General features: G+C 47.7%; 1 protein-coding gene across 1 annotated transcript in view; it reads right to left on the bottom strand.

The window, feature by feature from the left end:
* Positions 1-2,985: 2,985 nt before the first annotated feature.
* Positions 2,986-12,892, bottom strand: part of LOC102007810 (glutathione S-transferase Mu 2) — a gene marked incomplete at its 5' end in the record, with an annotated part of 76,078 nt that continues 66,171 nt past the window's right edge. Inside the window, 1 exon segment of the mRNA XM_005388888.2 lies at positions 2,986-3,470. Coding sequence (XP_005388945.1) covers positions 3,381-3,470 — 90 coding nt within the window. The 3' untranslated portion in view covers positions 2,986-3,380.

The raw sequence follows: 12,892 nt of genomic DNA, 5'->3' as shown, positions 1-12,892 counted from the left end.
TGACACCTCTGCCTTGATTTCATATCTACGTCTGTTCCTGCTGTCAAGTTTTTTGTGTCATTTTCTTGCTCAGCCTTCCCCATAGGCAGATTAGTGACTTCAAGGGGTGTCTGTCTGAAAACCGTTAATATAGGGTTTATTAGCCTTAATTTGCATAAACTATTTCACCCACCACCCTTCCGTGAATGAGGACATCGAGATAAGAGGAAATTATGGTAACATTTGCAGGTACATTCAGGGTCCAGACTTTATAAGGTCCTCTTTCAGATAACTTGGGGCAACACTAGGAAATCTGCAGTCATTATTCTAATCTTGCAGTCACTTTGGAATCCAGCAGAAGCACAGCCTCCCAGACCAAACACTCCATGATGAGAGCACCCCCTCCTTCAGGAATTTGGGAGCAAGAATGATTCCACCACTGAATGGAGGCTCACCTCCAACCCTGACCTAAGGAGGAACAGTCATCTCATAGGAACCAGATTAGCCCCTTGGTCATAAGGAATTGATCAGAGCTACCTGAAGAACCAGTCTGAGATAATAATCAACCAGAACATTGCTTGACCGGTATTACTCACCCAGCTATGCAAACCCCCAGCCCTGCAAATTCTAACCTTGCCTTTGGTCTTCTTTTCTAGAACACTTCAAAATTTCTGTCTGTTCTTTACAAAGCAGACCTTGGACCTCTTTATCTGTTCTTCCCAGTGGCAAAGCCACACTGATTAAAGCTCCTTCCTGCCCCCCACCATGGCTCATCTTTTTGATTTGGTGTTTTGGGTGTTGGAATGTCCCAAACAGGGGTTTTCTCCTAGAACTCTAGTAACAAATCCAAATCCAATAACAAAACACAGTGGGGACAGGGTATGCATTATTCCCACAACAGTGTGCTACAATAGAGCAAGACAATGCTGCTGACCAGCCCAGGGGCTGTGATTGCAGTGAGCATAGCTAGAGTATGAGCTAAGGTGGAAGATTGGGGTGCCAAAGGACCAGATGCATCTCATGCTTCCAAGGCAAGGCCGGAGGGTATCCAGAGTAGACTGTGGACAACTCTATACAGGAGTACAGCTTGGCCTGGCTGGATCCAGAGTATGACAGATGTCCAGGTCTCTGGATTCTGGCCTGGTTCTAGCCCCTGATTCACTTGTGCTCTGGGTATGAGACGATGGCTCAAATGACCGTGAAATCATCCGCTTCCCTGGGACCTATCATGTTTCCTTCAGAAGGACACTGACCTACCAGGACACTGTCCTTTATAGCAGAAGTCTGGTGGGTGGAACTTTGAAATGAAATGGGTTTAAAAATTAAAGGGAAAAAAAAGAATTTAGAGCAAGTTTGTAAGGATTCATTGGGTTCTTGCTGTACCCCGGGAAGAAACGGCAGTGAAAATGAGGAAAAAATACACAAGAGATAAAAAGCTGGGATCAGGTGGAGGACCTCTCTCTCCTGAGCAGAGAAGCAGAACTGCCAAAGAACAGTAGAGCATTTATTTTATACCCTTGAGAGGTTGGTTAATTCCAGCCTCTCTGCCCACCAATCAGTTAACAAGCTGTAACAGCTTGTTTACTTCGAAGAGCTTCCGTGTTCTCAGGCTGGCTTTCTCCTGCACACGTAATTACTTTCCAATTTCAGCCTCTCCTAAAATATCTCTCTTCTTTGTTTTGCAAATGATGAGTATTAGCTGAAGCTGGAAAAGCTATGCTTGGAGAATACAGTCCAAATATCCATAAAAGTGGTCAGTTGCCAGTCTAGCCGGCAATGGTCCAAAGTTGTTGGTGATTTGAACCCTTTACAGCTAACATCTTACTAATGTTTATTTATACATCTGTGGTTACCCATTTCCGCTGGCTGTTTAAGACTAAGTTACAGTGAGACTCATATTAATCTTTTTTTCCTATCCATTAAGGTCAGAGAAGTCTCCTCCAGGTTGCTTTGGAAGCATGCACAGCACCTCCAGATCCACTTCCAGTGTCAGCCATCTGGAGGAGTCATGGCCATTGCTTGACCAAGTTCCTTTCGGTGAAAGCTTGAAACACTTTATCTCTCCAAGTGGCTCTCCTTAACCGCACTACACATTGTTGACTCACTTTCATCTGTGGTGCCATAATCTCCTTGGTCAGAAAAATCAGGGATTCAACTGAGTTACAGGATGCCATAACAGAGGTTCTCTTCTGTCCTGGGATCACACTGAGCTTGAAGGGCTAGGGCCAAAATATCGGCTCTCCTCTATCCCAATTATCATTCTAATTTTTGGTCTCCAAATCACAGTTGTTAAACATCCAGAAGAGAAGCTCAATAACATTACACTGTAATGGAAGCAGTAAGTTTAACATTACTATCTATCTGAATATCAAACACCTTACAACATAAAATGGAACTACAGTTTTCCTAACAACCAGGGATATCCTAATAACTAAATCCCTATAAATTTCAACAGATAACAGGTACATATTTTTACATTGCTGCTCCCAACACAAGTTGATATGCAGTAAAAGAAAAATATTTAGGGATGTGGCACTCCTAGTACTACATGGTGTGAACCCATCTTATCAAATATTCATAAAAGTATTAACTCCCCAGGGGTGGAGGGCAGGCAGAGCTCATCCCGTCTGGGTTAAGTCAGACAACCACATGCCCTGCAGGTGAGGTGGGAGCTCAGAGGCTGCATCAGTGCGCTCTGTGACAGATGGGGACTCTCCTCACCCTTGGCCCTACTGACTAAGACATGCAGCCCTGCCTCACCACACTGGCTCGGGAATGCTACAGAAGGAAATGAGAGGTGCAGGCCCAGAACAGGGGCCCTTTATTCTCTACAGAGCCTCCTGGGCTTTTCTGCTCTGTGGATATCAGAATTGGAACCAAAAAGTCTCAAAATCCTACTTACCCTGTGAACCCACTATTACCCAAGTCAGGGGACAATTCTTGAAAGTAGCAGTGCCAGTCGGTCAGGCAGAGGAGCCAATGGGAATAAGAAAAAAATCCAAGTAATTATTTTTCAAGCTTTATTGAGGATCACACACAGCTGGGGCACCCAACACAACAATATGGACCAAGGCCTGCACACGAAGATCCACACCAGGCAGGTGGAACACGGAGTCAGGCAGCCTCCTCACATCAGAAGTAAGGGCTGTCTGGCTACTTTACATCAGGCACAAGGAAGGGACACGGGGACTTCCATAATGAAAAGTGGGAGGAGACACTTAAGAGCCCAGACCGGGGGAAGGGCTGGGTAGGAAAAGGGAGCTGACAAGGCCTTGCAGAGGACAAGGGAGTAGCAAGGGCAGAGGAATGAGAAAGCGAGGCGTGGATTCAGGAGTAGGCTGTGCTGCAGGGCAGAGACAGGGCCACGGTCCATCCTCCTCTCATCCCGCCATTGCAGGCTCCTACTTGTTGCCCCAGTGGGCCATCTTTGAAAACAGAGGTTTTGGAAGGAAGCGGTTGGACTTCGTGTAGCCAGAGATCTCCTCCAGGCCCTGGGCGTGGGAAAGAGAAGGCACAGCTCAGGACTGCTGCCCGCTGAACTCCAGCAGCCCCACACCAGGAACAGCTTTCCACGTGGGCTCAAGGGCTGGAGCACAACAGTCTGCTGAGGGCCCGGCTCTGGTGAGTGAACTCCTCAAGTTCCTGTCACTATGGGGAGGTTGAGACCTGAGCAAGGTGCTTTAAAGTCACTAGAAATTATAATACAGTATGAGAAAATCCATTCAACACCCCTGCAGGATCAGCCCTAACATCACCTTTTATCCACAGGGAACGTGGCACAGGGAGGTTAAGGAATTCCTCACGTTTGCCCAGCTATTAAGTAGGACAGGGCAGGGCTGGGGATTTAGCTCAGCAGCACAGCGCCTGCCTGGCAAGCGCAAGGTCGTGAGTTCAATTCCTGGTACCGGAAAACAAAACAAAACAAAAAAGTAAGACGGGGTTGGATCTGTCTCTGTCTCTCCAGCTCTCTACTCTCTCTGCTGCACTCACTCCCCTTCTGCTCTGTGCAGAGGACGCCCTCTCTTTCCTTCTCTGCGCACACATTCTCCTTGCACACAAGGAAGTTCATTCCTGCCTGTATTTGCAACAAGAGGAGGGACCCAGCATGGCTAAATGTTGAAGAATAATTGAGTACCAGTGAGAGGAGAGCCCAGTCCCACCCAGTGAATCAGGGATTTCTGGGTGAAGGGGATCAGAAGTGGAGGACACAAGAGAAAGGCTGGGCAAGGTTCCAATCAATCTTCTGAGACCAAAAAGTCCAGATTTCTTCTATTGTCAATAACATAGCACGAACTTGCCCCACCTACCCTATCTCCAGCCTGGTATTGGTACAGGTGCTGCTGAGGTAAGCACTCCAGCCTGCTACTGGGACAGAGCCATGTGACCGTGGTTGTATTATGTGCCTTCCTACTAGCAGAGTGAGTTCCTAACTAACTGCAAAGGATTCACAGAAATGCAGAGGTGCCTGCTCCGCCCAAGCCAGGCCCAGCAGGACTGAAGCTCAGGGTCCAGCACTCAGCTGTGTCCCTGCCCACCTTCCCCTCACACTGGGGGTGGCTCTTACACAATCACAGTCCCCAAAGCCACTCAGCCCGGATGAGAACCAGAGATGATAGGAACTAGCACATTGCAAGCCTAGGAACCCACTGTAATAATGACTCAGATTCCCAAGTCTGTAATAAAACAGATTTCCTTGGTGACAATAGGAGGATTGTGCAGGACCAGAATAGCTGGGAGGTAACAGGTAAGCCGGGCTCCACAGCATGCACAATGGACCACGTGCACCTCACGTCTGGAATGCCTGCCCTTGTCTCTTAAACTCAGGCTGTGGATGGGCTGGGGAGAGGGTCTTTTCTACCCATACCACTGGGTTCACATCAAGCTTAAGTAGGGGAAGGTGTCAGGACAAGCAGTGAAAATGAGAGTAAGACCCCATTTTACAGAAAGAACACTTGAGATAGTGAACAATAAGAAGAAAAAGGATAAAAGGGTGGGAACAGGACACTTAACATAGAACAATGCAAGATAAAAATCACCCAACGGGGCTGCCCATGTGTATACTCAGTCCAGCACCAACTACAGCCACAGGGCTTCAGCGCTGCCCTCACTGGGGATGGGACTGAGCAACGTGCCCAGCTGCTCAGGCATCAGTAGTCTCCGTCTTGGTTCCCCCCACCCGCCTTGTCCCAGTCCTCCCAATGCAAGCTGCTCCCACGCTCTGCACACACCGTCCCTCCTACACGGGGGCTGGGCTGGAAACCCAGGCTGCACAAGGACATGGGCCTCTTGTGGGGGGCACAAGAGAGGGGCAGCCACTGTTCCCTGAGAATCCCGGGCCTGACAAGACGCCCACAGAGCCTCTGTTGGTGCTGGAGCCTTGAAGAAATGACTTCTCTAGTTTCAGGTCCCTGGTCTGTGCAGTGGGCTGGGAGTTCTATCAGCACCGCAGGTTGTTGCAATGATTACTTTGACGTAATGGATGTAAGATGCTGGGCATAGGCTCTGGCATAGAAAGCCATTGCTCAGTGCCCTCTGTGTTAGTAACTCTTCAGCTCAGATGCAGCTGTAGAAAGGAATCCGGGGAAAAGGGCAAGGAGAACAGGACACACAAGAGTAAGAGGGGTCCTGAGTGTCACCTCAAAGCGGGACATGAAGTTTTTCAGGTTAGGGAACGCCTCCAGGCACTTGGGTTCAAATATGCGGTGCTGGTCAAGGACATCATAGGCCACGAAATCCACAAAGGTGATCTGCAGAGAGCCAGTGATGAGTGGGCTGCAAGCTCATAACGTGGGAGGAATGACACCTTCTCGGCCCCCGCTCTCTGCCTTTTACCTTGTTCCCTGCAAACCAGGGCTGCTTCCCCAGGAACTGCGAGAAGAGCTTCATCTTGTCAGGGAGGCCCTCCAAGAACTCTGGCTTCTTTTTCTCCTGAGGCAGAAATCAGGAGTCACCACCCTCAGACACAGGCTCCTTGTGTGTCTGAGAGACCGCACGTGCAGTGCTCTGCAGAGCCCTTGCTGGCCAGGGGTGAGCAGCCGTCTGTCTTCCCTGAGGCTGGGTCTCCGGCAGTGTCATGGCCTCCAGTGAGAACATCACTGTTTATCAGACCCCACTTGGCCGGAGACCCACCTGTCAGAAGTGATGGGAATCACACAGGAATAAACTCTGTCCCTGAATCTGTCACCACTGCTGTCTGAACCAGGTTCTGTGAGTCCCACCCAGGAGTGTCTGAGCACCTGGCAGGCTTTAGACTCATGTCAGTGGAGCCAAAGAAGCAAATAGAAAACGATCCAAAGAGACAAGACAAAGTCCAACCTCATGAGAGGGCACAAGAATAGAGTGGACATTTGCAGCACTCTATATACAAGGCTGAGGAGCACCTGATGTTGAATGGAGGGAGGCGGGGCCTGGTGGCATATGGTTATCATCGGAGCTATGTGGGAGGTGAGGGAAGATTGCAGCTGAAGGACAGGCTGAGCTACTGAGCAGGATTCTGCCTCAAAATTTACAAAAAAGAAATGGAAAGGGCTAGGATGTAGTTCCATAGCATTTGTCTAATGAGTACAGTGATATCTTGGTTTATGAAATTAATTTGTTTTACGATTTGTGGAATATGGCTGAGGTCATGTTTGTCACCTGATGCGAACAGTAGCAAAGTTTTACAAAATGCTTTTGCTTGCAAACTGAATTATTTGCAAACAGGAGCATTTATGAATGGAGGCATTTCTTTACACGGCCCTGATTTCAATGCACAATAAGGAATGTGGTAAAAAGGGGCAAGAGAGGGACAGATGTCTTCTGGATGATCCTAAGCTGCCTACTAGGACAATATTCTAATCATGCTGGTGTCCAGGACACAGCCCTGGGGAAACAGGTTGGCATAGATCTGAAGACCAGGCTGCTTCTAATTCTTTCTGCTGCACTTCTTTTTCTCAGGTTAGGCTGCCTGTATTCCAAAAGCAGCCTTACAGTGTGTAAATCTATGACAGACAAGGGATCTCACATGTTAAAGGACAGAAAGACAAAAGGCATTGTAAATTCTGCACTCATATCAAGGATGGAACACACACTCTGGGAATGGAATCTATCACAAAACTGTTAGGGAGTGATTCATAGTGTTTAGTGGACCACAGATTGGGTTTATAAAGGTGACTTCAATGGTAGGATAGGAAACCTTGCACAATCAGTACACATTTACAGAATGCAAATGTCATATAAAGCCAGGGTAGAGGTGAACACAAGAGGTTAACTTGTGTTCCAAACTCTGTCTCCTCCAGACCCATGGGGGACTCACAAAATCAGGGTCATAGCAGAGCATGATGAGCTGCATGCGGGTGTCCATAAGCTGGTTCTCCAAAATGTCCACACGAATCCTTTCCTCTTCTGTCTCTGCACCTGAAGCCCACCAAAGAGACTCAGTCTCAATATCCCTCTCCAGGCCACTTTAGCAAGATGAACAGTACCCATTCCCACACCCTAAAGCCAGGTCTACTCACACAGGTTGTGCTTGCGGGCAATGTAGCGCAGGATGGCGTTGCTCTGGGTGAGCTTGTGAGTCCCATCAATTAGGTAGGGCAGCTGCATGAACAAGCAGGAAAGGTCAGTTGGGATTCTAGGTCCCAGGATCCCATCCCTGAGTTAGGGCATACATGAGACCTGGCCCTCTGTGTGTTGTCTGGAGGAGCCTATGTAAATATACAGTAGAATAAGTGAATGAAGTGGGTAGGAAAACAGGGTAGACAGCCAGGAATGAGAATAGTGGAACAGGAGTTCTGATTCCAGAAATTTTATGCTGAGATGAGATATGGAAAACTACTTTTAACCAACCCCACCCCCTGATCCCTGACCTACATTGGGAAAGTCCAGGCCCAGCTTGAATTTCTCATTCAGCCACTGGCTTCTGTCATAGTCCGGAGCTGTGGTTGAAAACATGAAGTGAATACAAAGTCCCAGGCATCCCCGCTTCTCCCCTGGGACCTGGCCCCCAAGCAATCAGGGACAAGACCTCCTAGCAGTGGACCTGATCCTGAGTCTGCAGTCTCACTTTTCATGGTTTGGAGCTTGGAGGGGAGATCAGCATTCAGGGCTGAGGCTCCTATATGACTGAGGCTCTCAAAACATTTTCACAAGCTCTAATGGGAAGCCCAGCCCTCACTGAGAGGGACCCAGAACTCCACTGCAGCAACCTGTGTCTTAAAGCCAAACTTCACCCTCATTGAGGTTTCTGGAAGGAGTTGGCTCCAGGCAGGAGAGTTGCCCACGTGAGCAACAAGTAGCCAGGGCACGGGTTGCTAGGTGCCAATGGGCAGCACTGCACTGGAGTCTGGGCAGGAGAGTGCCATTACCGTCCCCCATGGTGTATCTCTTCTCTTCATAGCTGGAGTTTGTGTATTCCAGGATCAGGCGGATGGGATGAGTTAGCTGGGAGAGATGGTGAGGCACACATCAGGCGCAGGATCCTGACCACGGGACTTCACTTACTCTAACTACGTCCCCCACACTCCAGGAACACCCATCTATCATGCACATGCGCGGATGCACACACACATACACTTAGGCTCACAGGTGAGGAGTTCTGTGAGTGCTGAAAAGGGACAGGCAGAGGACTCCAGCAAACCTTGAAGATGCACTTCCTACAATCCTTTCCAGCTGTTCCTCATGTCCGCGTCCCGGGCCCCACTACCACCCAGGCCCCTTCCCGCCATCAGGCAGACACCTCACTCACCCCGCGCACGTTCCAGTAACCCAGTATCATGGGCATGGTGCTGGTTCCCTGGATTGTGCAGACAGGCCTCAGCAGCTCGGAACCGGGTCTTTATCAGGCTGAGCAGGCGAGGCTGGGGCGGGGCCTAGTGGTGGGTTCCGCCCCGCCCCTCTCATCTTCCCATCCTCCCCCACCCACTTGGAAAGCCTCTACTCCGTAGGCGGAGCCTGCTCCCAGAAACCAGTGTGAATATGAGCCAGTGCTGGGAGGCGGTAAAGGAAGCCAGATCTGGAAGCTCAGAAGCCAAAGGCAGGTCTGGGCTCCTTCTATTCAGACCTGACAAAGGGTCCTTGAACCTACCTGCCTCTGCTGGGACCGCAGGGGAGTGGGGGTGCTCTTGGACTCCCACCAGACAGTGAAAACACAAAGCTAACCTCCCCCATTCCCTACTAGCTCAGCACAGCGGGGCCTGGGAGGTTCAGGCCATCTGGCTCAGGCTAAAAAGTGGTGTCCCCACGTGAGATTTTAATTCAGTGGCCATCACCAGAAGAAGACACTTGCAAATCAGAAAGTTCTTTGATACCTGATAAGGACCAGGCTCAGTGAAATGGGAATGCCCCAGGACAAGGGGCAGACATAGACTATGTGGTCTCTGTGTTTTCTTTAGGGCATTAGGGGGAACTGGACATTCCAGTTATCTGGCTAAAGATTATACAAGTTAGCTGATTAGCATTTTACCCTGTTTGTGAATCTAAGCGCAAGAACCAGACAGAATGGGAGGCAAGGTGTGAAAGGAACCCCTCTACATTCTACCAACACTGCAGTGTGCTGCCAGTCGGCTAGACACTGTCCTGCTGATCGGCTCAGGGGCTGTGAGTGCCGTGGGCACAGCTGGAGTGTGAGCTAGGGTGAAGACCAGGGCTCCAAGGGATCAGACACCTCTCCTACTTCCAAGACAAGACAAAAGAGTGTCCAGAGGGGACCCTGAGGACTCCACACAGTGCCACATCCAAACCTCCAGCTGTCAACATGCCGAAATTCTAACCTGGCCCCAGTTTCTGACCCATGCTTGGCTTTGGCATGAGATGGGGACTCAAATGTCATATGAAATCACTGCATCATTGGGACCTGTGGTACAAGCTCCACAAGGACTTCTTATCAGTAACACTATCCTATCTGTCAACTTTCTTCCTTTAAGGCACAAATTTGTTTCACAATGAAAAGATATATAACTTTGGCCCATGTCTGGGGTTTTCTAGAGGGACAAAAGTGGTAGAACATATACAGAATAGATTTATTAGACTGGCTTACACGATAATAGGCTGGCTACTCCACATGACTGTCTTGCACTTAGATTCACAAACAGGGTAAAATGCTAATGGAGAGACATGCTGGAGAGACAGAGGACCCAGTAGCTGCTTAGTCCAAAGAGCTGGAAGCCTCAGAACAACAGATATTAAGGATGTAGCCCAAGTCCAAGGTTCAAAGCCTTGAAACTCCTGGGGAGTTGCTCATGTGAGTCCAAATTGAAAGGCTGAAGAAGATGGAATCTGATGTCTACTGGACAGGGCAACAGCAAAAGACACACAGTTCAGCAGAATCAAGAGAGCCAATGGAGGCTGACATCCCCTGTCTTCCTTTTCCATTCCACCCACACTGCAAGCCTACTGAGTGGTGCCACCTGCAATCCTGGCACACCTTCTCCCCTCCATTCGCTGGCCTCTGTGCCAATCATGTCTGCAAACATCCTCACAGACACGCCCAGAAGCGCGCTTTACTAATCTCTTATGCATCTCTCAATCCAATCAAGTTGGCAATCAGAATTAACCATCACAGTTCACCCTTGTCAACTTGACACCCAATTACCTCTGTTTATCCTGCACTTAATGTCCAACTAAAGGCAATAGTACATTCAGAATTCCACCTAACATGATGCAATGATCCTACAGACAACCAGACCTACACTCGAGTATGTCCCAACTTGCAAACATCTGAGTTTCAAACTTTCACAGGTGTGCTGTATAAGACTCCCTCTGTAGCCCTAGAAACAAATTCAACTTGTGAAAAATTCTCCTGCAGCTTAACTCCTTCATGAGTCAGGGATTTAGGATAATTCTCTTCCCCAATGTAGGAGGCAAATTTTGTAGCCTTTGGGGTTATGTTTACTATAATGACTACCATAATTTAAATAGTAAAATTTACATTAGCAACACTTAAGCACTGATGTTAAATCAACCAGTGTTCTAGGAATACAAGGTAGAGGAACACAAGGAAAGAAAACAAAGATGTCTATGTAATTCCTATAAGTATGAAAAACTATATGCTTAACAAAAAAGGAAGGAAATACTCATGACAATTATAACCCTTGCTTCTGTAACTTGTATGGTTTATACAGTATATACACAAGATATGATCAAAAAGGTAATGAATGTTCAAATATTTTGAAATGCTTTACACTATTCCAACACAAAACACACACCTTTGATTCAGACATGCATCCCATCACTCTTGCCACTTTCTGAAGTGGTTCTAGAAGCTCTCTTTCAAGTCTTTATTGTGCTGTGTTGGCTGCCTTGATGTCCTTAACAGATTCCAAATGTTGACTTATCATATTCATTTTGCATTTGGAGAAGAGCCAGAATACACATCGTGACAGATATGGAGAATAAGGTGAACAAAGACCAACCTTAATGTCTTTACAAGTCTCCCTTCTGGATGGATGACATGTGGCAGCAGCATTTACCAGATAGTTTTTTCACACCTCATAAAGATACAAAAGAGTGCTTGTAAAACCACTTGCGAAAGGGGCAAGAATGATGATTTAAATATGCTTGAGTAGGGGGAACGTTTCAAGAGGAATTGATGGCAATGTGTCTTACCGTAATAAAATTTTTATTTAAGCATTTGCTGTGTACTTTGATTATCCCCTGTAACTACTTTCTACCTCCCATTTTATATACCCTTGGCCTTCAAGAAGGGCTTCAGCCTGTCTTGATTCTTTATCTTGGAAGTAACTCATCCCTACATTCCTGATGATCTGGGTCATTTTTCATCCTTCCTCATTAGATTGTTGGAGTTATCCACTGATTTTAACAAGGATGCATGGTAACAGGAGGAGACACCTTAAGCAATCTCCTACAACTGAAACATACTCTTGTTTACCTCTGTTGAGGAGTAATCCAGTTTCCCTTTGGTAAACTGAATCAAATCTGGATCAAACACCAGCACCCCCAATAACACCATAACTTCCTTCTTATCTTGTTGACTCAGAGGCTTGAAGAGCCAGAAATATTAGGGGTGCCTCCTAACTTCCATTGCAATGGAATCATTATTGTGCAGCCTGATAGAAGCACACATCTCCCAGTCTCTGTGGCACTAAGCCTTCTAGGCTAGAAGAGCATACCTTTGTAGGAATAGCATGCAGAAATTTTGCTAGTGGGTCGCTATGGGTTTGTCAGGACTACTAGAGGAACTGCCATGTATTGGATGCTGACTCAGAGCACATAGACTTCTGAAGTACCCTGCAAGGTATTGTCATGTAGCTGACACTATAACTCATCCTCAAAAGGCACCTCCAACATCCTGTAAGCCAGCTGCTTCAGGACATTGCGGAAATGGTAAGACCAGTGCTGCACTTCTTTGGCTATGAAGCAAGTTTCTTGCTCAAAAGCAATGTTGTGTGAAATACCAAGATAATATGTAAGGCATTCTATATGTCAAAAAAAGGTAGTTTTGATGGAAACATTGCATGGATGGAAGGCAAATCCATACCTAGAATAAATATCTATTCCAATAAGGACGAAGTGCTGCCCTTCACTGGTGAAAGTGGTCCAATGTAGTCACCCGGCCACTGGTCACTGGCTGATAGCGCTAAGGAACACGGGGTAAGCGACCTAATGAGGCAGAGACCACTTCACAGGCTGCAGTGGAAGCAGCGAGGCAAGTGATTTAGTACCTGGGTGCAGGCAGACAGTGATCAGTCCTCGAAGCATCTGATATAAATTTTTGAGTGTCTCCACTTATCCAAGGACCTGTAAAGTTGCTTGTCCGATCTTGTCTTCTTTAGCTTGACTATGACAGTGGTGGCGCTGAGATGAGCTCCCTGCTGACAATAGTGCCTCTGCTGGCTGGCAGGTCTGGGCTGGGAGAATCAGGTCAGACGTGAACCTTACAGGGTTAACTCTGGGGAATGGGGCCATTTCAGAGGCT

This window comes from Chinchilla lanigera, unplaced genomic scaffold (genome assembly GCF_000276665.1).
Source record: "Chinchilla lanigera isolate Chin_1 unplaced genomic scaffold, ChiLan1.0 scaffold00034, whole genome shotgun sequence".
Lineage (NCBI taxonomy): Eukaryota > Metazoa > Chordata > Mammalia > Rodentia > Chinchillidae > Chinchilla > Chinchilla lanigera.
This window is presented reverse-complemented; position numbering and strand designations above follow the sequence as displayed.